Raw genomic sequence first — 21,995 nt, 5'->3', positions numbered from 1 at the left:
TGCAGGAGTCACTTCTACAGCTTCCATAAATCCACACTTGCAGTATCCTCATCAGAGATGCTTGCCCAGGATTCAGCTCTCACACAGTAAGCACTGGTGACCAGCAGTTTGATAACTACTGTGCTAGGTTACTAATGGCACAGTTCTATGGAGCACAGCATTACAAAAACTGGAAGAATATAAATCTGTTTTCTCTTAGTACTGCTACACTGTCACCATCTCTCAGAGATGTGCCTTTAATTTTAATGGGACCAATGACATATGCTCATGGAGTTGGAAGGAGATGCAGTCTTCACAACTCCACCTGAAATCGGGTGGTTTGTAGGGTTTGTATTTCACAGTTGTCCCTGTGCAAAGGTTACACATCTAGAGTGTTAACCAGAATATACACAGTTAATATTTCCTATTTCTGTATAAAATGCTTCATTATGTCAATTTTCAGGTCTGCTCTGAAGAAACAATGGAAGTTTAATGCTAGTTCTAAAATCTGATCAGGGCATTCAACAAAAATGTTAATTAAATTGCCTTAACTAGAAGGCAGAAATTCCTTATGCCCCAGAAGCAGCACTTGCTGTCCCAGTACCAAACCACAAGGATGAGTTGTTCCCTTTTGAGATGAAAAGTAGCCACCAGAGCAGCTATTTTGAGAGACTTCACAAACCACTTCACAGAAAGGATCAGGGGAGCCGTAGCTCTACAGTTCTTCTCAGGCACGTCCCCATGGGCCCTCTAACTCATCACTCATGCTAGCTGAGATTCTGGAAAAATGAAGAGAGAAACCTAGTATCATACAAAAGCTTAATAATGCATGTTGGGTTGGGGGGTTTGTTTGTAATATGGGCTTATGATCATAGTTCTGTGCACTTAAGTAAGCACTTCATCATCCTAAAAAGTATCTGGTGGTGCAGTTGACTTAGAGAAATCTGGTCTGCCACTTCTTTGGACATGCTTATCTATTATGCAGGAGCAAGCTTTCAAGCTACTAACCCATCTGGTACACATATCGGGTATGTGACTCTCTTGTTACAAGTCCTCCTGCTCCCAAGCCACACAGCTCTGCCCCATGAGATCAGCTGTATGTGTGCAAATTTGCTTCAGCATCCAAAGGGAAGGAGCACCGGTTTCATGTTCCCTATTCACAGAAGCTCTTCATCCACTCCTGCACAAGTCTTGTGGGTGCAGTGAGCATCCTTTTCAGTAGCAGCAAAAGCAGGTAAAGGCAAATTTCCACTGCTGTGTGGTGATTAGTTACCAGCTGGGGATGAAGCTGTGACTTGCATAGAAGGGGATATCTGACTTCGGAAGAAATTCTTTACAAGGAGGGTAGTGAAATTCTGGAACAGATTGTCCAGAGAGATGGTGGAGGCCCCATCCCTGGAGACATGCAAGGTCAAACCTGATGGGACTCTGTGCAACTTAATCTAGTTAAAGATACCCTGCTCACTGCAGGAGGAGGTTTAATGGCCTGGAGGCTGATACTAGTTGAAGTCACACCTCTTATGTCCTGGTAGAGAAACCTGAGAGTAGAGGAGGTAAGATCATCACTGCCCTGGGAAGAAAACAAAATTTCTGTTTTACAGGCAGATCTGATGGTAGTAATTCTTAGCAGAATGCTTTCAGAAATCTGTTACTACACTGGACCATTTGGTTGTAGACAGGCAGAGGTTGGTCTCTTCTCCCAGCCAACCAGCATCAGAATAGAACAGAATAAACCAGGTTGGAAGAGACCTTCAAGATCATCGCGTCCAACCTATCATCCAACACCACCTAATCAACTAACCCATGCAACCAAGCACCCTGTCAAGTCTCCTCCTGTACACCTCCAGTGATGGCGACTCCACCACCTCCCCGGGCAGTCCATTCCAATGGGCAATCACTCTCTCCATGTAAAACTTCCTCCTGACCTCCAGCCTGAACCTCCCCTGGCGCAGCCTGAGACTGTGTCCTCTTGTTCTGCTGCTGGCTGCCTGGGAGAAGAGACCGACCTCCGCCTGTCTACAACCTCCCTTCAGGTAGTTGTAGAGAGCAATAAGGTCTCCCCTGAGCCTCCTCTTCTCCAGGCTAAGCAGCCCCAGCTCCCTCAGTCTCTCCTCATAGGGCTTGTGTTCCAAGCCCGTCACCAACTTCGTTGCCCTTCTCTGGACTCGTTCCAGCAAGTCAACGTCCTTCCTAAACTGAGGGGCCCAGAACAAGAGGACACAGTCTCAAGCTGCACCAGGGGAAGTTTACGCTTGACGTGAGGAGAAAGTTCTTCACGGAGAGAGTCATTCGCCATTGGAATGGGCTGCCCAGGGAGGTGGTGGAGTCACCGTCCCTGAAGGTGTTCAAGAGGGGACTGAAAGTGGCACTTGGTGCCATGGTTTAGTCATGAGGTCTGTGGTGACAGGTTGGACTTGATGATCTTTGAGGTCTCTTCCAACCTTTGTGATTCTGTGAAGATGTAACATGAAAGTTGTAATACAAAGAGTATCATGGCATTTATTACAGTCAGATCCAAGTGGCAATTATATGAGTGTGTATCATCCACATGGCACTGTACTGCAGCATGTGGGTGTACTGGAGCAAGGCTGTTTGGCATGTCTGTGCAGGGTATAGACAGGTTGTATGCATTGACAGAATCAACTCTCAGGATCTATTTATGTTTTGGTAACACAAGAAGGAGGGGTGATGTCTTCTGCATGACTGTATATGCTCTGTACACAAGCACGCCCTTCAAGGCTAAGAACATAAGAACCTTTAATCTTGACAGCAAGCTGCTTTATACATAATAAAAAAGCACAGGTCTTATGTATTTTGTTACTTCAGTCTAAGAAAGAGGTCTGTTTCCAAAACCATTTAACCAAACAGTACATTTTTATTCAGAAGTACTACTTGCCTAATCAATCTCTTGCAACTGTACATTAGACTTCCTCAGGCTAATCTGTCAAAAAGCAGTTTTAAAACTCCAAGGACAGCAGCGTATCAAGTCACTTGGAAATGCTGCTTTCATCCCTTAGAGAACAACAGCTGCTTTGTGACCTCTTGAGCCTTTGTGTCTTTGCACTGGTAGTTCTAAGATTGTCAGTGCCATTGTATTTATCTTCCTATGCATTCAGTACAGGAGTTGAGGCGCTGCTATCACAGCAGTCCCACAGAACTCAGCTGGACAGGCTCCCTTTCTCCAGATTTGTCTCAGGAGCTGAATAAAAGATGAGAGGAGACAGCAGTAAAAGTGAAATTCCAGAAAAAAAAACCTGATTTAAAATTATCACATCAACTGAAGCTCTTCACAAGTATGTGACAATTAGCACAAACATTCAACAACAGGGCAAATAAATGTAATATTTTTAAATGCTGCAGGAACTATTTTAGAGAACAAATCAGATTTTTTAAATTAGATTGCAAGAAAGGTTCAGCTGCCACTCACAAAATGTAGGAAGAAGGGTGCCTTCACCTTTTCACTCTCTAAGAATACACTTAGCAAATTCCTCTAGGATGAGGAATAAGCTTACTTATCCCTTCTCTGCTTGATTTAAAGAACAGGTTCAACTCCCCTTGCAGATCAGAGCTCAGCTATTACACAAGGTGCTCTCGTGCTCTTCCTATGAAGATGTCCTGTTCTTTTAGTTTTTTTCATTGGACTAGAGGTAAAAGAAAAAAAAGACTAATAAGTAGTGGTTAGTGCACTACTTCAGAAGAGGTACCTAGGGTTTTGCTCCAGTCAATAAAAGAGAACTTCATTACCTCATGCCACACAGGATGCACGACAGTTCCCCTAAGTGGATACACACTATACTGCTAAGCAGATATGTTAGCAACAATTCAAAGCAAAAATGTAAATTTCTGCTGAGGAGAACAGGTGGCTGGAGGAAAAACAGAGCTAATTACATTTCCTACAAAATCCCAAATTTTTAGTAGCATATACAATTCCTATATTTTTTGTATATTACCACCTGCAAGGGAGGTAAGCACAAAGGGTAAGGGATCCATTCTGTAAAACTCATAGAAAGACAATTGAATAAGAATAGAATGAGAATAAACCAGGTTGGAAAAGACCTTCAAGATCATCGTGTCCAACCCATCATCCAACACCACCTAATCAACTAAACCATGGCACCAAGCACCCTGTCAAGTCTCCTCCTAAACATCTCCAATGACGGCAACTCCACCACCTCCCCGGGCAGCACATTCCAATGGGCAATCACTCTCTCTATGAAGAATTTCCTCCTAACATCCAGTCTCTTCTAACAGCACAGGCTAACAATTCCATACTAGGTGAACTTAAGACTCTGGCAGGAGGGTTTTGCAAGACAGCTCCATTGTCTATGGTTACTGGCTCTGACACCCTGTCCTAAGACGCCACACTCCTTTTTCTTTGCACAAGTACATCTGCTGCCTATATTGACTCAGACTGGAAAAGATAAAAGCTAGGCTCAAATTGAGGTCAAAAGCAGCACTTACCCTCCAGGACCCCTGTGGCCTCTAGATAAATACAGCAGGTGTCACAGTTAAGTGCTTATTATGTGAAAGTATTAATATTATCACCCAAAGTAGAGAAAAGATACAAACCCCTTCAAAAATAAAAGATACTGTAAAACAGTTTCTTTATGCTTCTAGGACACCAAACAGGGGGGAAAAATCATGAAAGTCTAGGATTAACAAAAGTTCTGAGAGAGGTTTATATTTTAAAGTATTCAGAATACCTATACTCATGTAGCATTATGGTTCAATACCAACCTAGAGTCTAATTAAGAAGCACTAACCAAATAATTAGTTCTAGGAAATGAGTAAAATGAAATGTTTGCTATAGATATCATTACCATTATAATTACTGTCACAGTAGTTAGAGCTACTGCAAAGACAATTTTTAGCCTAAGCATACTAATCTCTTCAGACTCTCTAGAGAAAAATTGGCACTAACTCAGAGCACATTCCTAAATTTCAGCTCCCCTGGGGTGATTTCAGACATTGAGAGAGACTCCTTAAGTAAACTTCACTTTGTAAGAAGGTACCCACGCTGCAGCAAGAATTGTACAAGCATTTAACAAAACGACAATAGTTGCTCCCCACAAACAAGGGGCATAGGTATAATATCACAGTATCACCAAGGTTGGAAGAGACCTCAAAGATCATCGAGTCCAACCCATCACCACAGACCTCATGACTAAACCATGGCACCAAGTGCCACGTCCAATCCCTTCTTGAACACCTCCAGGGACGGTGACTCCACCACCTCCCTGGGCAGCACACTCCAATGGCGAACAACTCTCTCAGAGAAGAACTTTCTCCTCACCTCAAGTCTAAACTTCCCCTGGTGCAGCTTGAGACTGTGACATGACAGACATGACAGAGGAAGAGAGGAGTAGACATTATCAAGCAAGAACACAGCACAACACAGAAAGCATGAGAATGGCACAAGAGGCAAGAGTCAAAGCACACAACTTGCAGAAGCACCATCAGTACAAGTATTATACTGCTGAGACATCCTTCTGCCCACATCTTACTTTTCAGTACAAAAGGCAATCTGTCATGACCACAGTAAACAGAAAGGGGCTTGTGCAACAAAGATTAAGATGTTTCCTCAAGCTTCTCCACAAAAAACATTTTGTTTCTTCTAAGTAATTCTTTCAGATCTATCAGCACCCACATACACCAAAACAGCCCACCCCAAAATCTCTCTGGGACTAAGTCCAACAAAGCAAAAACCTATCTGCTTACTCACATACCCAAATTATTTTTTATTTATTTGTAAAGGCCCATTTGTGATCACAGTGAAGTATTTCACAGACAGTGTTTCAAAGACATTAAAACACAACCATGAGACATTCTTATTGTTGGCTATACAACTGCAATATGAGGCAGAAATGACAAAAAAGAAAACTGGTGATGCCACAGAGGAACAGACTGAAGCAACGATTCCCTCTATCACTCCGCCCTGCCCTGATTCATGCTGGCCTACAAATCACTCTCACCCCTGCATTTTGTACAGATGGGGAAGGAGGAAAACAAGAACATAAAGAAGGCCTGCTAGTGCTTCATAAAGCTAAAGCTACTCAAGGGACATGGCAAACCTTTAGGAAATATGGACCTCAAGGAGTTAGGATGCTGAGCCCAGCCCTCTGTATTTGCAGTTAACATCATAACAGATTATGGTGTTGCTATCACCCACACACTACAGCCACAAAATCCCTTCCTGCACACAACAGGCTTAAGATATTTTATGTATCTGAAGGGGGCCTACAAGAAGGCTGGGGAGGGACTTCTTAGGATCTCAGGTAGTGATAGGACTAGGGGGAATGGAATGAAGCTGGAGGTGGGGAGATTCAGGCTGGACATGAGAAGGAGGTTCTTCACCATGAGAGTGGTGAAGCCCTGGAATGGGTTGTCCAGGGAGGTGGTTGAGGCCCTGTCCCTGGAGGTGTTTAATCCCAGGCTGGATGAGGCTCTGGCCAGCCTGATCTAGTGTGGGGTGTCCCTGCCCATGGCAGGGGGATTGGAACTAGATGATCCTTGTGGTCCCTTCCAGCCCTGACTGACTCTGAAGAAAAAAGATTGCCTGAAGCCAGAAATCACAAATACATCAAGCACCAAAAGATTCTAAAATAAATAATAAAAAAATATAATTACGAAGTGCCACCAGTCAGATGCAACTTCTTAACACTTAATTTTAGTCTTTTGCTAAGGCTATGCTGTGGTAGTACCTTGAGCCCAGGGAAATTGGAATTACATTACATGAGCCTCTCCTGAAGGATAAAACAAATGACAGTCCCTAGCTCTATCAGCTTGCTTTCATTTCTGACACAGATCTTTACATGGATTTCAAGTGACTCTGAAACAAGCATTTAATGCTACTTAAAGTCTACTCACATACTAAAAATATGCAACTGCAAGTTACCTTGCATAACTTATTTTCTTCTTACTGATAACTTTTCAATGACATGACAGCATCAATATAAAATGCATGCTGAATTTCTTTCCATGCAAAAAGCAATTCCAAATGGACAGGACAAAATAATGAATACATAGTGCTGCATGATACATGAAAAACCTTGAGAGGCATATGCCAACATGCTAATAATCTAAAAGCTATAGTTTGAAGCTACATCCAGAATTAATTAGAAAAATTTTCCTTCTTAAACTCCTGAAGTACTTCCATCAAATTAACAGGTTATATATTTATGTCCCAGGTAGTGTTAATATATGTATTGTTGAAAATACTGATTTCATTACCAATAAAAACCTCACTCTAATACATACTATATAAGACAAGGCATTACAGGACTGGACATAAGGTATTATTGTTCAACACAACAGGAACAGCCTATGAACCTGCCAAAAGTGACCACCAGCACCACAAGAGATGGCTGAGTCTCACTGGGAGCTGAGGGGCATTACATGAGACAGCTGAGTATCACATGCAGCTCCACAGAAGCATCACAGACCTTTGAGGGTAGAGTACTGCAAGGACAGCAGTGTCTTAGTAACGCCACCCACACACCATGCAAGGCTGCAGTGACTTGGGTAACAGCACCAGAAACACCAAGTCTGAGTACAGATGTACCAAAATCTTAAATAATGGGCAAAAGAGCAGGCTGGATGAGGCTCTGTCCAGCCTGATCTAGTGTGGGGTGTCCCTGCCCATGGCAGGGGGGTTGGAACTAGATGATCCTTGTGGTCCCTTCCAACCCTGAATGAAACTATGAAACTATGAAAAAGTAATGAGGGACAGGTTGCTTATTTAGGAGGAGACCAGGACAAAGGAAGGAGGAAATGAGAGTGAATGGCTAAGGAATAAGCATGGGAAACTCAAGAGGGGATTGGACGTGGCACTTGGTGCCATGGTTTAGTCATGAGGTCTGTGGTGACAGGTTGGACTTGATGATCTCTGAGGCCTCTTCCAACCTTGGTGATTCTGTGATATAAAGAGAAGGGGCATAAGAGGGGTCCAGCCACATGGAAACAAGCTGCTAGTCAGTGCACTGGCCTGAGCCACTCCTGCACCTGATCAGTCTCTTTCTACTTGAAGAATTCTTCATTTTTTCTGTACAGAATATGTCTTCTGTGCCACATGTGTGACAGATACTGGCAAACCATGCTAGCCAGCGAGGTGGGCATAAGGTCTCGAAACCCACCATTAAGCAACTGCAGGTCCACAGGCTGGACACTGGAGGAACTGTCAGTCTAGGCACATACCTATGAGTATACTGGTGAGATTCCAGCAAACATCAAGTCAGACTACCCATTGAGTAGGGCTGGAGACTTGGGGGGCTGGATACTGTAGGGAAAACAGGTTCTAAAGGTCAGTAACAGAGAATGGAGGTCTGGGGTCTGATATTTGAGGGACCATAGGTCTGGCCATGTACAAGTGTGGGTGTAACATCTGCCAGCAAGGCTCAGCTTTACAGCTGACTGTACCTGCAAATAAGGATGCGCAGCAGCCTCACACCTAGTGGACCAGAGAGAAAAAGTCACCTGTGTCTGAGACTCCAACTCTGGAGAATCAGATTGGTGCACTCCCTTGCGTCTTGAATTCCACTGGTTCTGGCCACTCTGAACATGCCTTGTTTCTCTAGACGGCTTAATTTCAATACCCCTGTACCACATAGGGTTGAGTAGGTTCAGCCATCAGCTGTACTTCCATGCATTTTCCCATGTGTTTGCTTTCAAGAAGAAGTTATCCCAAAATGGTGCCATCATACAAGTGTCAGCTCAGACACTTGTAGTTCAGTAGAATCAGTTTTCAGGCACTTTACATTGCAGAAGTGGTAGTGGTGGTCCAAATTCGTGTCTTGTGCCTTGGTTTACAAGACATCTTAATTGTGGTAAAACAATTCAATAAACAAATAGAAATTACAAAATAAAATCTCAGCTATTAGCTTAACATCACTTTAAAAATCAGTTGTTGCCCTGTTGTTTTCCACAACATCTCACAGCCAAATGTTCCAATAAAAAAAAAAAATAATTAAAAAAAATCAAGAACATGAATTCTATTTCATGACTTATTTTCACAGAATCACAGAATCACCAAGGTTGGAAGAGACCTCAAAGATCATCAAGTGCAACCTGTAACCACAGAGCTCATGACTAAACCATAGCACCAAGTGCCACAACCAATCCCCTCTTGAACACCTCCAGGGATGGTGACTCCACCACCTCCCTGGGCAGCTCATTCCAATGGATAACGACTCCCTCAGTGAAGAACTTTCTCCTCACCTCAAGCCTAAACTTTGCCTGGTGCAGCTTGAGACTGTGTCCTCTTGTTCTGGTGCTGGTTGCCTGGGAGAAGAGACCAACCCCCTTCTGGCTAAAATCACCCTTCAGGTAGCTGTAGAGAGCAATAAGGTCACCCCTGAGCCTCCTCTCCTCCAGGCTAAACAACCCCAGCTCCCTCAGCCTCTCCTCACAGGGCTTGTGCTGGAGGCCTCTCACCTCTCATTGCCCTTCTCTCTTACAATTCTTTAAAATTACTAAAAATGTAATCACTAAACTGCTGCAAATGTTTTCCAAATAATTACCTAAGTTTGTGCTGCTGCTTTTTTTCTGAAGGATGCAATTTTTAGAAAAGTACTTTAAGTCTTCCTGCAGGACTATCTCAGCCTTCTCAGAAGAGTAAAGCTTTTAATTAAGTATTCAATTACAGTGTGTGATCAAGCCACATTCGAAGACTAAGAATGGCTCAAGTACAGCTCCCAAAAGTGAATACTCTACCAAAAAAAAAAAAAGAAAAAGGCATTTTATGTAATTAAAAATTTTATAATTATATCCCATCTGAAAGTAATATTACAAAAAAATAATATTTTAGGGGATGTTCATGAAAGAACATTAAAAGACTTAAGAATTTGATCTTTGTAAACCCCTGTCTCTACCATTCATACTAACTTATCCCTGGTTTTGCAACACAGAGAAGATCAAGCAAATCTATGAATGCCCAGACTTCACAAGTATCATAGTATCAGTCAGGGTTGGAAGGGACCACAAGGATCATCTAGTTCCAACCCCCCTGCCATGGGCAGGGACACCCCACACTGTATCAGGCTGGACAGAGCCTCATCCAGCCTGGGCTTAAACATCTCCAGGGACGGCACCCCAACAACTGACTACATTTCATTATCAGGTAGAGTCAAAAAAGTTTTACAGCATTAGAAGAACTTTTGCATGATCCATAGTTAAAAGTAAATTACTGCTGTAAATGCTTTATTTTCACAAATTACAAACAGATAGGCTGGATGTGGAGCACTTGGTAAAGCAAGTGCAGATAATCTACTTCTTTCTATTATACTAAAATGTGAGGTCAGCTGGTAAGGACTGTCAGGCATACTTACAAGACTGTAGGCTATATCCTGAAAGAAAAAACTCCTGAAAGGTACTTAGGGGTCATGGAATAAATCTGAACAAAAGTTTCTCAAAAGACACAGTGCTTTGAAGACAGTAACCCAAGTGCTTGCTGAAGATAGGTAACATGTTAGTAAAGTAGTGCTACCTCTGTAGACCACATGAGGGAGGCTCATCTACATTCTGAAAGGCTATTCCCAGCTCTCTTCTGAAGACATCAAAAACAGGCAGTGAGAGGAATTCAGAATGGAAAGATAAAAGCTACAATGATTTGGAAAGTAGCAAACAATGACTATCAGAAGCAAAAACTAAATGAGAGCGTTCAGAATAGTCCACCAAAAAAACCATCTTCAGAAGACAAGCTTTGAGGTCTCCCCAGGTCCATTAATATAACCTAGGGGTTTGTTTAATTTCTGTCCAGGGAAGTAGTTGTGTACTTTAGAAACAGAAACAGTTGTGCTTGTATTTTTAGTGTAACTGCTTTTAGACATATGCTACATTATAGCTTTTGAGGCTGTATTTCTAGCACAAATTGCTCTCACTTTAAATAAGCCTACTGAAATCCTCACATAAAGTGTGACATAACTTCTCACACTCACCACGAGTTGAAAGTTCCAGCTCAGTAGCTGTCATGAATTATTAGAACACCCACTCTGTTTAGAGTATAGTATCACAGTATCACTAAGGTTGGAAGAGACCTCAAAGATCATCGAGTCCAACCTGTCACCACAGACTTCATGACTAGACCATGGCACCAAGTGCCATGTCCAATCCCCTCTTGAACACCTCCAGGGATGGTGACTCCACCACCTCCCTGGGCAGCACATTCCAATAATGAATTACTCTCTCGGTGAAGAACTTTCTCCTCACCTTGAGCCTAAACATCCCCTGGCACAGATAACTGTAGTTATCTTCTGAACTGAGGTAAGAGCCAACACCACCTCTCCACCACCCTTTACAGATGCTGAATCTAACGACAACCAGAAATCAGTTCTAAGGACTTTTTTTTACTTTGAGCTGTAGGACAATCAGTCCTCACATATGGTACTATATTCTTGAATAGTATACATTACAATTTATCAGTAAGTACAAGTCATAACTAAGAGCTATATTAAATAGGCACACCTGTGTAATATCAAGGGAAGCATCTGATGCTATGGTCGTGCTCTGCTAGTGGGGTTGGAGTCGATCTTTGGAGGTCCCTTCCAACCCGTAACATCCTGTGATCCACCCATTTGTTGCCATGAGGGATTTCAACCAACACTTCTACCTTGAAGGGTACTTGAAGAGTAGAAATGTTCCAGTGGCAGAAAGAAATATTCTGCTGCAAATGCAAGCACAGGCTTGTATGTAGAGTATCAAAATTATGTTTTTCCACCAGTCCAAATACACAAAGCAGCAGCAATGGTGTTAGAAAATTCAGTGATACCAGCAGGTGAAAGACCTATAAGATCTACTTGAGATTACAGAGCTGTTAGAACAGGTTACTTAAAATAAAGGAAAGCTAATAGGAAATAACTCCTCTGCATGTATGTGTGCTCCAAGAACTAGGCTTGTGCTGCAGCAGAATCCTGCTATGCATACAACAGCACACACATTCCCCAGAGGAGATCAGATGCTGTTAGTTGCTCATCAACTTTTATTATCAGAAGCATACTACAAAAAGGAATCAAAGTGGCTGTGCCACTATTTCCATTCATTTCAGAACTTTAGAAATTTTATGATTGAAATACAATTCAATCATCTGCAACCTTCAGCACATTATCATTTGCTACCCCAAAAATGTTTTCCATCAAACTGTATTTTCCATTACATATGAAAGATAAAGATGAGAAAGATGTATTAAATCTTACTAATCCAGTCCTGAGTGTTAGCATACATCTCTAACACACCAGTGGGCAGCATATAAACTTAAACCTATTTTAAAATAATAAAAAGAATCCCACCCAGCACTGGGTACAGCCCTGCATCCAGCATACAAAATAAGAGCTTTCAACCACTTACAGTCTTTTCAGTTTGATTCTGCTGTTACCAGACCAAAAGTTCCCTAAGACAACAGATCTTAACAACTGGCAAAACGTATTTTATATCTTGGACTCCAAAAAAAGATGAATGCACTATGAACCACTGGGAAATGGAAGAGGATTAGGATAATCGACCAGAACTTCTCTTCAGATGTAAATAACAAGCTGCACAACCAGGTCAAATACCCATACAAGCTGTATTATTATTGGTTGGGTTTTTGAACACACACACACACACACACATATATATAATTGTCAAATTGAATTGCTTGGCTTGGTTTGAGAGGGTTTTTTTCCTCTCCTCTGGTTCTTCTTCTGGGTATATGTTTGGGCATCAAACTTAATTATCACATGACACTGGAAGCCAGCAAAATCAAGTGCAAAATTTCACTGGTGGAATCCTTGGGTTTTGTGAAATGATAAGCAATCCAACAAAAACCACAATGTATCCATTTCATATGATACCTTATCATCCACAGGTGACATAGCAGCATTCATTCTGAAGCATGTGACACTTTAAAAAACAAAGCAGAGTTTAGGCTGAAGACTATAAATTACTGCAGCCAACTGCAAAACCTACAGACTTCTGTTGCCTACTCTTTTTAAACGTCTCAAGTAAGAATTCATCTAAACCAAACTCTGAATCTAGCCAATACTTCATATTCTCCAAGAAAGAGGAGCTTTCTGCCTGGAAGGCTGAATTGGATGACATGCTTTGAAGCCCTGCATAAAGGCTGAGCTCCTACAGACTGACTCCTTGCTAAGCCTCTTAACTCCTCTCCTCAGTTCATCCACCCGCCTGCTCCACAGCATTTTTCAGAACTGAAGCTATATAAGGTATCTTAGCCAGGGTGTCAATCAGCACCATCTCATCGATTTCAAAGGAGTTATACCTATCTCCACCAGCTAGGATGTTTACACATCACATCTCTCTGCTCACTGGGCTTGCTGCTGACATGTCCCAACATTTCCAAGCATCACCAAGAAAATACAGAAGCAGCTCCACTGCACTGTTAAGGATGTGGTACAGTTCTGTTGATTTCAGTTGAAGAAATAAAACAGACAGCAATACTAATAACAGAATGGAGAGGGAACTGACACTACAGTAGATAGAGAACTGCTGTAAACAAAACAAACCACAAGGGTTTCAAACAAAAGATGACTGAAAAAGAGCAAAACTAAAGTAGTAATCCAGATCAGGCCACAGAGGAAAAAATAAAATAACTACAAATACAACCTCAACATTAGAACTACTCACAGAAAACACACTAAGGCTGAGCAAAGATCTAAACATAAGAGGCTACATTTAACCTTCATCTTTCTTAAAGCTAGCATACTCAATCCACAGAAACAGGGCTTGTAATAAGCCTAGCCCATCATAAAATAAAAAACCCAAAACTTTAGCAGTTTAGTGGTAGATTGGAGAAAATTGTTCAAGTTCTCAATCTTTCACAGCAGAAACCACATGCTGGACACCACCATTGTGCATACCCCTAAAGACTTATGCCAAGATGGAATCTTACTTCCAACCTGACATACTTAAACCAGGTATTTTCATCAGAAAAAAAAAAACAAACACAAAGAGACTGCCATGAAAAGTTAACTAGGATCAGCCAAGTGAGTGTCAAGTCCGAAAGTCCAAGCAGTCACTGTGTTATTTCATCAACTTGAACAGCTTTGGCAGAATTCTTTCACAAGACTTTCAGCCTTGTTAGGAGCTGTTCTATTGCTGAGATATTTTAGACAACAAATTAATACCTTTATGAAAATCAGGATATACTGTAGTATGGAAAAATTACATAAGAAGGAATAAAATATTAGACATTTAAAAATCATGAGAACAAGAATTACTTAAAACTCAGAAAAGTAGCCAATTTTTACTTCTTGTGGCTCACAGATCTTTCTGTGTGTGCTTTTTCAGATATGCTGACTTTGCAAACAAAAATCAATTTTTATGGCTTCTTATTACCATGCACACTGTCATCTCCAAAGAGCTATGGGCAATCTAAACTGCGCTAATTTTTGGACACAACTAGAAAGCAAATTCAAACCTATGTGAGCCCCTCAGAAATCACAGACTGGTGCATTACAAATGGGTTTTGACTCCACATTTACTAACTCAAGTACATCACTGCTACTGTTGACTCAGTGCCAAGCAGCAAAGGCGATGTGGGAAGAGGGTTGTTTTCAGACAGCTTTGGAAGGCTATGAAGATTTGCCTTTGCTCGAATTAGAGTGGGCTATGTTTTGTCTTTGACTCTGAGGGTAATATAAACACTTTGTAACTGAAAGAGAGAAGCTTGGCAGAATTTGGTTGGATGTGTTAAAATATTGTTTTGTTATTTTGACCTATTGTATGCCTTAATTACACATATGCCAGTAGAAAATGACCAACTGAGAGGTGACACATGTGCCTTCTGATAGACTATATAACTTTGCTGTATAACGTAACAAACATCTTCGCCTGCTTACATCTGGTCCTGAAAGCATTGCATGAGGCAAACCCAACATCTATGAAACATCTACAGAACATCTATACTTTTACAAGGTATAATGGTATTTCAAAAATCCCTCTAAAATGCTCTCTCAAGGCATCCAGCTAAAAGGAAAAAACAAAACATCCTTCAACTTAGAAGTAGAAAGCTTGAAGCTTCAGCACCAGAAAGAACAATGCGTATTTATACACTAATTGCTAGAGCACACTGCAACACAAACCCCAGGAAAGTCACAAGACAGAAAACTGTGTACTTCGAAACAGAATTACTAGATACTTACAATCTCACACCTGGGGTCAAAACTATAGAACAAATAAATAATGTGAAACCTACTTCCACAAAGTTAGGTTATGAAATAGGACATTTGCTCATTTTGTGTTACTTCTAAAGGTAGAGGTGATAAAAAGAAAGTATTTAGAAATGTGAGAGTTAATCAAGTCTAACTGAATAATTAAAATCATTTTAGCATAGAATTGCTGCAGTAGAAATACAAGTCCATGCACTTCTTGAGCCTACTCCTCCCATAATGGGTTTCATACCTGGCATACAATTTCTCAGAAACCCTTCACAGAGCCCAGGAAATAGAACAGAATAAACCAGGTTGGAAGAGACCCTCAAGATCATCGCGTCCAACTTATTATCCAACCCACCTAATCAACTAAACCATGCAACCAAGCACCCTATCAAGTCTCCTCCTAAACACCTCCAATGATGGTGACTCCGGGCAGCACATTCCAATGGGCAATCACTCTCTCTATGTAGAATTTCTTCCAACATCCAGCCTAAACCTCCCCTGGTGCAGCTTGAGACTCTGTCCTCTTGTTCTGGTGCTGGTTGCCTGGGAGAAGAGACCAACTTCCGCCTGTCTACAACCTCCCTTCAGATAGTTGTAGAGAGCAATAAGGTCTCCCCTGAGCCTCCTCCTCTCCAGGCTAAGCATCTCTGAACCCATCACCACAAGCAGAACATATGGATCAGAGCAAGTCATTATGACCATAACCTTACGTGATGCATATCAGTCGCTGCGACTTTGCTGCACAGAGAGATAAAACTAATAACCACAGAGTGATTTAAATTTCAACCAACAAATTTGCCTTCTAGTCCCTTTATTACCTAATAAATTTAAATATTATCTTCTAGGGGATAAGTAAGCTGCATGCTCTTCTGGCTTGTTTCCACACACAGATTATGGCCTTGACTCAGTTGCCCATAGCTAGATGCACTGGGTCAATCTGAGAGACCAAAATTATCATCAAAGGAACAGCATGCTAAAGCATAGGACCTATGGAAGGTCTGTACTCATCCTGAGTGGAAGCTGGAGGTCAGCCAGAGTAACTGAGGCTACCTCAAACAGAACTAAATGGCTGGGTGGGACAATCTAGAAGGAGCTTCTACACTGATTCAGCTCCAGACTGAGACACCATATACCACATAGATGTACACTGAGATGACCATACAGGAGATGAATGCCAAGCGCCCATTACCAGCACTGGAGTAAAGAGAGCTACTGACTTCATCCTAAGGCAAACACCTACAGCTCCCCCTGTATTTTCCAAACTCTATGAATAAAATTCCCATTGACTGCCACGTATGGACACTCAGCTCACACTACAGATGCCTGAACTCAGGTGTTCAAATCACAAGCAAAATTCAACCCTAAAGCTAGATAACTTCAGGCAAATTATTTCAATTAAATATTGCTAGGACAATAATCAATGTAGGATCTTTTACAGCCAACGCAAAGAAACAGATGCCTTCAGAGACTGATTTGGTTCAATGTATGATTTTGGGTAAAACTCACCCACAGGTATGTATATCCTCCAAAGCACATAGGAATGATGACTGTAGCTAGCTTATACAACTTCATATTGTCATTAGCTTTATTTCCTTCTCCTGTCACATTCCTATAACATTCATTTGCTGCTTCTTTCCTAGCGAGTTATAAACCTTAAGATAATATCCCACCTTTATCCCTTCCTTCAACACCACTCACTGCAATCTTAAAGGGACCCTAGATAGCAAAAATTTAAAACAATGCTGGCTGATATTTATTCAGAAAATTCAGCAGACCCACATATAGCTCTAGAAGTTCATCAGCATATACCCATCAGCAAATTCATCAGCAAATAATCATCAGACTGATCCCAGTACTTGAGACTACCAAGAGCCCCACAAAGCAGTGCTAACGGTCAAGTTACAGCTCTTCTTGGGCTGTCCATATTTAGCAGTCCCAGTTCTACATTAGATGTGGACAAATACACCTTAAAAAAATAAGCAGCACCATGATAATTTGGGCTTTACATAATTCCAAAAGCACTATTTTTCAAATCTGTACTAATCACTAAAGCACTAATCTTCAAATCTCTTACTAATATTAAAGTCAGCATCAACTCTTTCTTTCCAAGAGGTCCACTTCTTTAAGAAACTGAAGTGAATTGCCAAGTTTTAAAGACACGAAGAGAAGGAAAACACTTTAGGAAAAAAAAAACGTGCCCAGCAAATAAAATAAACATTTACATTGTTAGGAGTTGCATAGTAGAGAGAGATTTGCATACACAGGGGGAAAAAAAATGCGTATCTGCCATCTGCAAAGCTTGCTAAATTGTGAAAAACACCAAACATGAGTGAAATGCCAACTTGCTAGGAAAGAAATTGAAAGACTAAGATTACCTTGTTCCAATCTAAAGCACAGGGAACGTTTTGCAGCCTCTATTTCAGGACTTGGATGATCCAGAACACGCCTGCACCACTGCAGAGGACTCAGCGATTTCTCTGGAGGAGTGAGAATCTTGGTAGGCAAGACGTATAACCTTAACCAAAATACACACAAGCATCAGCGAGATGTGAAATGCTTAACTGTTTACTTTTGTATTCTCACTTTCCTGGACCAGTGCAAAGCTCTGCAACATGGTAACAAAAGATACTCCCAAGTAGAAGAGTTTACATCAGTTGTGCTCTCTCCTCAGAAAACTAGGTGGCAAAACATGAACCTTACACGTCTGCTACATGAAAACAAAGTTCAAGGACATTTCCCATGAAAATCTTTCATCTCATCATTACCAGTGTTGCTATGTCATCACTGCCCAAATCATGTGCTGTACACACACCCAAAGGTGTTATCAGTTTCCCCTTTTATATTTATCTTTACTGGAGAGTAAACTATTACAGTATTTGATTTTACATTGAAATCACAGTTTCAATGTTACTTATTTCACTCTTTGATCGCTAACAATTTAATCAACTTGTCAAAGTGCTGATTATAATAATTGAATTTTCATACACAGTATGTTCTCCCAAATGAACCAGATGTTGCACAAGTCAGATTTTTAAAGATTCAAAACCATTTGCTGAGAAACACTGAAAATCCAATTCTGATACTCAATTTGAGCAAAAAGAGAAAAAAGAAAGGGCAAAAAAGAGCTAGTATATAGGTGTTATTCCCAAACAAGAGTAAGCAACTAATCAGACAATCAAGCACATTAGGAAGCCAGGTATCAAAGCACATTTCACAGGGAAATTCTTGAAGCTGGGATCCATGTTGCTGCTGTTGCCCTTGAAGATTAGTGAACAGAAGCAGACACCGGTTCACCTGGGAGAGCACAAATCTCCCAGGAAAGCAGCTATTCTTGGCTGCTGGAGACGGCTCGTGGCTCTTTGACCTGACCATGTCTGATCGATAGGGCTGCAGACAGTCTGTCAGAGGCAGATTTTCAGGCACCAGCAAAAACACAGGCTGCAAAGGAATCTGGCCTGCACACAGGCAAAACAAAAGACCAGGGGAGAAAAACAAACACACACACCCCAAAACAACAACAACAACCAAAACCGAGCTCCTCAGGGGACCACTAACAGGCAGCAGCCTTTCACCTTCGGGGTTTCAGCTCAACAGCTAGCCAACTCCCCCAAGGGCAACTGTTCTCCCATGTCTGCTCAATGTTGGGTTTTTTTGGTTTGTTGCATTTTCTTGTTGGGGTTTTTTCCCCCCTTTGAAGTCCATCAGACCTCTCTATGCAGCTCAGAAGGAATAAATATCCTTATTGTGATTTCTATCTTTCTTGGCAATCCCAGCACAGATCAACTATTGAATTTCTCTGCGGAGAGGACTCATTTCCCTCAACTTCCTGCAGTGCCTGGCTACACATTTAAAAAATGATACTGTGAAAAATGAAAATGAAAAAAAAAAGTCAGCTTTCCACTTTCCTGTTAACTTGCAGAAGTGCTTCAAAGGCCACACATCTGACTGATGATCAGAGGTTTGTATAAAAAGCTGAACAGTAAAAAGAAGTTGGACCTGCCTGTAATGATGCTATTTTGGCAGGGTTTTTTTGTAACTGCAGTCAAACAAAAAACAACAACAACCAAACAAAAACCAAAGGTATTTAAGGCATAAAATTACCAATCAACAACTGGGATTCACGTAGGTCTTTGGCTTTCCCAACTGTAGCCTGCTTTAAAGACTGACATTCCAAAAAAGCCCCGAGCAGTTGGCATTACAGAGCTGACCTTTCACGGAAAATGACAGAGATTCAGCCTTGAACTACAAACCTTCAGCAGTTAAAACAACTCACTCTTTCTGGAATAAATTTGTTAACAAGTCCCTGTCACTAAAGTCTTCCTCTGGACAGGTAAGTGTGTGACACAATGGTAAATTCTTCCCCCACCCTCCCACCCCAAAACGTTTAGGATTGTTTCCAGGGGGCAAATCAAAGAGGAAAGTTTACCAAGACACCTAAATTAATGACAACTTTCTACCATCCCAAAAATGTAAACAGGGGAAATATTTTGTTTAACAGGGTGAAATTTTTAAAAAATTAAATAAATTTGATATTCCATCACATGAAGGAATGCTAGGAGTTAGGGCTAATGTAAAATTTGATTCAAGCATGGACTGGCAACCCCAAAACAGCCTTGCGCAGACTAATGGTACACACAATGAAGAAACAGTGACAAAAATGTCCATACAATTTGTTGATGATTCCCAAAGGCAAATTTTCCCAAACTGCAGCATGGTATTAATGTGCACCATGAAGTACACACAACCAGCATTCAAGAAATAGGATTTAAAACAAAAATAATCTAAATTTCTCTTGAGCCAAAACCAGGAATATTTCAATGCATCTCAGCTGTATTATACTGTATTTTATTCACAGCTGAGGTAAACTTCAGCTCAATTTAAAAAGTGACTGCATAAAAAGCTACACTGAAGATTTGACAGATATTTAAAACAGTTATTTAAATACAGACAATCTGTATTTTATTGATGACACTTTAGAACAATTGGGCATCAATTAGATTTAATATGGTTATGCAGCCAATTATTTCCACTGTACTCTAGCAGCATGCCTACAGTGTTTGTCCATATTGCTGAGACAAGTTTTGAGGCACCAAGCTTACTTATTTATATCTCTAGTCTGTTATTCCCCCTCTAGCTAAATGAGAGTTATCATTCCTCTAGGTCGATTTTATTTTCCGCTACATTCATTCGCAATTCATCTCTCATTTTACTTCAATTTACCCGTACTCGGACATGTCCTTTAGAGCTACATTGGCGTTCAAGATACACAGCCAACCATTTAGATCAATGCCTAGAAAACAAAAGGCTTCCGAAATTCTTTAAAATGAGAGACAATTGGGCAGAGATTTTAGGATGGGGAAGCAGCGCAGCTCAGATAAAGGCTTTCCCGACACAATTCCGTTATTTTTAATTCCTTATGTAAACAGGAGACTAAAACTTGGCTGACACCTGAAACTGAAGAAAGACAACCTTCCTCAAAGGGGAAAAGGAACAGAAACGACCCGCCGACGGCGCGACCCCTTAGGCGAGCCGGGAGGGCGGGGCAAAGCCCCCCCCCCGCGCCTTGAACCCCATCCGTCCGTAGGGCCAACCGCAGTGATGACACATTTTAGGGTGAGGGGGTGGGAAGAAAAAAGAAAAACACAAACCAAAAAATAGGCAGATTGAAGTTTAAGCAGAACGAGATCAAGTGGATTTGGGGGCTAATGCTAATCACAGCCTGACGAGCACCAGTGGGGTGTGCGCTGCGGGAGGTGGCGTGTGCCGCCAGCCCGACCGAGGACCGGGGATCGACGGACACCTGGGTCCGGGGGACATAGCTGGGGCGGGGCAGGGACGGGCCGAGCCGCATGTACCATGTATCCTCGTCCTGTCCGCAGCAGCCGTCCTCTAACTCCAGCACCGCAACCTCGTCCAGCACCGTGGCCGCCACCGCCCCCGGGCTGCTGCCACCAGCAGCTTCCTGCCCCGCGCCGCCAGCCGCGGGCAGGCCGGTCGCCGGTTTGAAATAGGCGAGGGGCTCCGGCGGGCCCAGCGCGGTGGCACACAGCAGGGTGGGCACCGGGCTGGGCATGCACGGCGCGGCCCCACCGCCCGCCACGGAGGGGGGGCTGGCGGGGCGCAGTCCACCGGTGGCCGGCGGCGGGGCCAGCAGCAGGTGAGGGCTGGGCGGGCCGGTCGTGACCGCGGCAGCGGCGGCGCGGCTCCGGAGCTGCTCGTTTTGCTTTTCAAGCTTCCGCACCAGCTCCTGCAGCTTCTTCACCTCCAATTCGGCGCTGACGGCGGAGCCAACGCCGCTCCCCTTCACCTCCGCCATCATCGCCGGTTTCAGCAAGGCAGCCTCCATCCTGTCGGCCCGCCGCCACCGGCACCTGCTCCGCCGCGCCGCCGGAGGGCAGCGCCCGGCCCCCGAGGGTGGTGGGAGGGCGGGAGGAGGGCCGGGGAGCACCGCTTGCCGTGCTAGGGGCTCGGCCCGGCCCTGCGCAGCGCTACGCTACCCGCCCCCGCTCCTCCGCCGTTGCTCTTGCGCCTTCTCGTCAGCAGCGACTAGGACGCGGGTGGGATCTCCTCCCACTCCGGTAGCCGAGGTACCGCGCACACGCAACACGGCGGGAACAAAGCCGCCTGGCTACCCTTCCATCCACCCAGGGGAAGGGGGCAATGAGGGCCGCTTTGGAGGAAACCTCCGCGGGTAGCCCCGGGGGCAGCGCTGCCTCAGCGCAGGTCTTTAAACAAAGGTGCCTTCCCCCTAACCCCAGCCGCGGGTTGGACTCGGCCCAGGACGCTGCTGTTTTCGTGAGCCGTGCAATTAGAGCCTGGTGGTGTCAGGGTTGTAATTATGCAGATTGAATGTGTGATGGGAATAAGAAT

The 21,995-nt window shown here is 42.8% G+C and overlaps 1 protein-coding gene across 3 annotated transcripts in view; it reads right to left on the bottom strand.

Annotated features, from left to right (window-relative positions):
• SLAIN1 (SLAIN motif family member 1) overlaps nt 1–21,736 on the bottom strand; it is a 58,359-nt gene extending 36,623 nt beyond the window's left edge. For 2 of the 3 annotated variants that reach the window (XM_068157516.1, XM_068157677.1), the window contains exons 1-2: nt 20,981–21,734; nt 17,501–17,640 (exon numbers count right to left, since the gene is read on the bottom strand). In XM_068157516.1, the coding sequence (XP_068013617.1) occupies nt 17,501–17,640; nt 20,981–21,471 (631 nt within the window). In that variant the 5' untranslated portion in view covers nt 21,472–21,734. Of the gene's footprint in view, nt 1–17,500; nt 17,641–20,980 lie in introns of all 3 variants that reach the window. The other variant, XM_068157603.1, reaches the window with a different exon arrangement.
• Between the last annotated feature and the right edge of the window lie 259 nt (nt 21,737–21,995).

The sequence above is a fragment of the Melanerpes formicivorus genome, unplaced genomic scaffold (assembly GCF_026170545.1).
Source record: "Melanerpes formicivorus ecotype bairdi unplaced genomic scaffold, bMelFor1.0.p_v2 SCAF_1, whole genome shotgun sequence".
NCBI lineage: Eukaryota > Metazoa > Chordata > Aves > Piciformes > Picidae > Melanerpes > Melanerpes formicivorus.
This window is presented reverse-complemented; position numbering and strand designations above follow the sequence as displayed.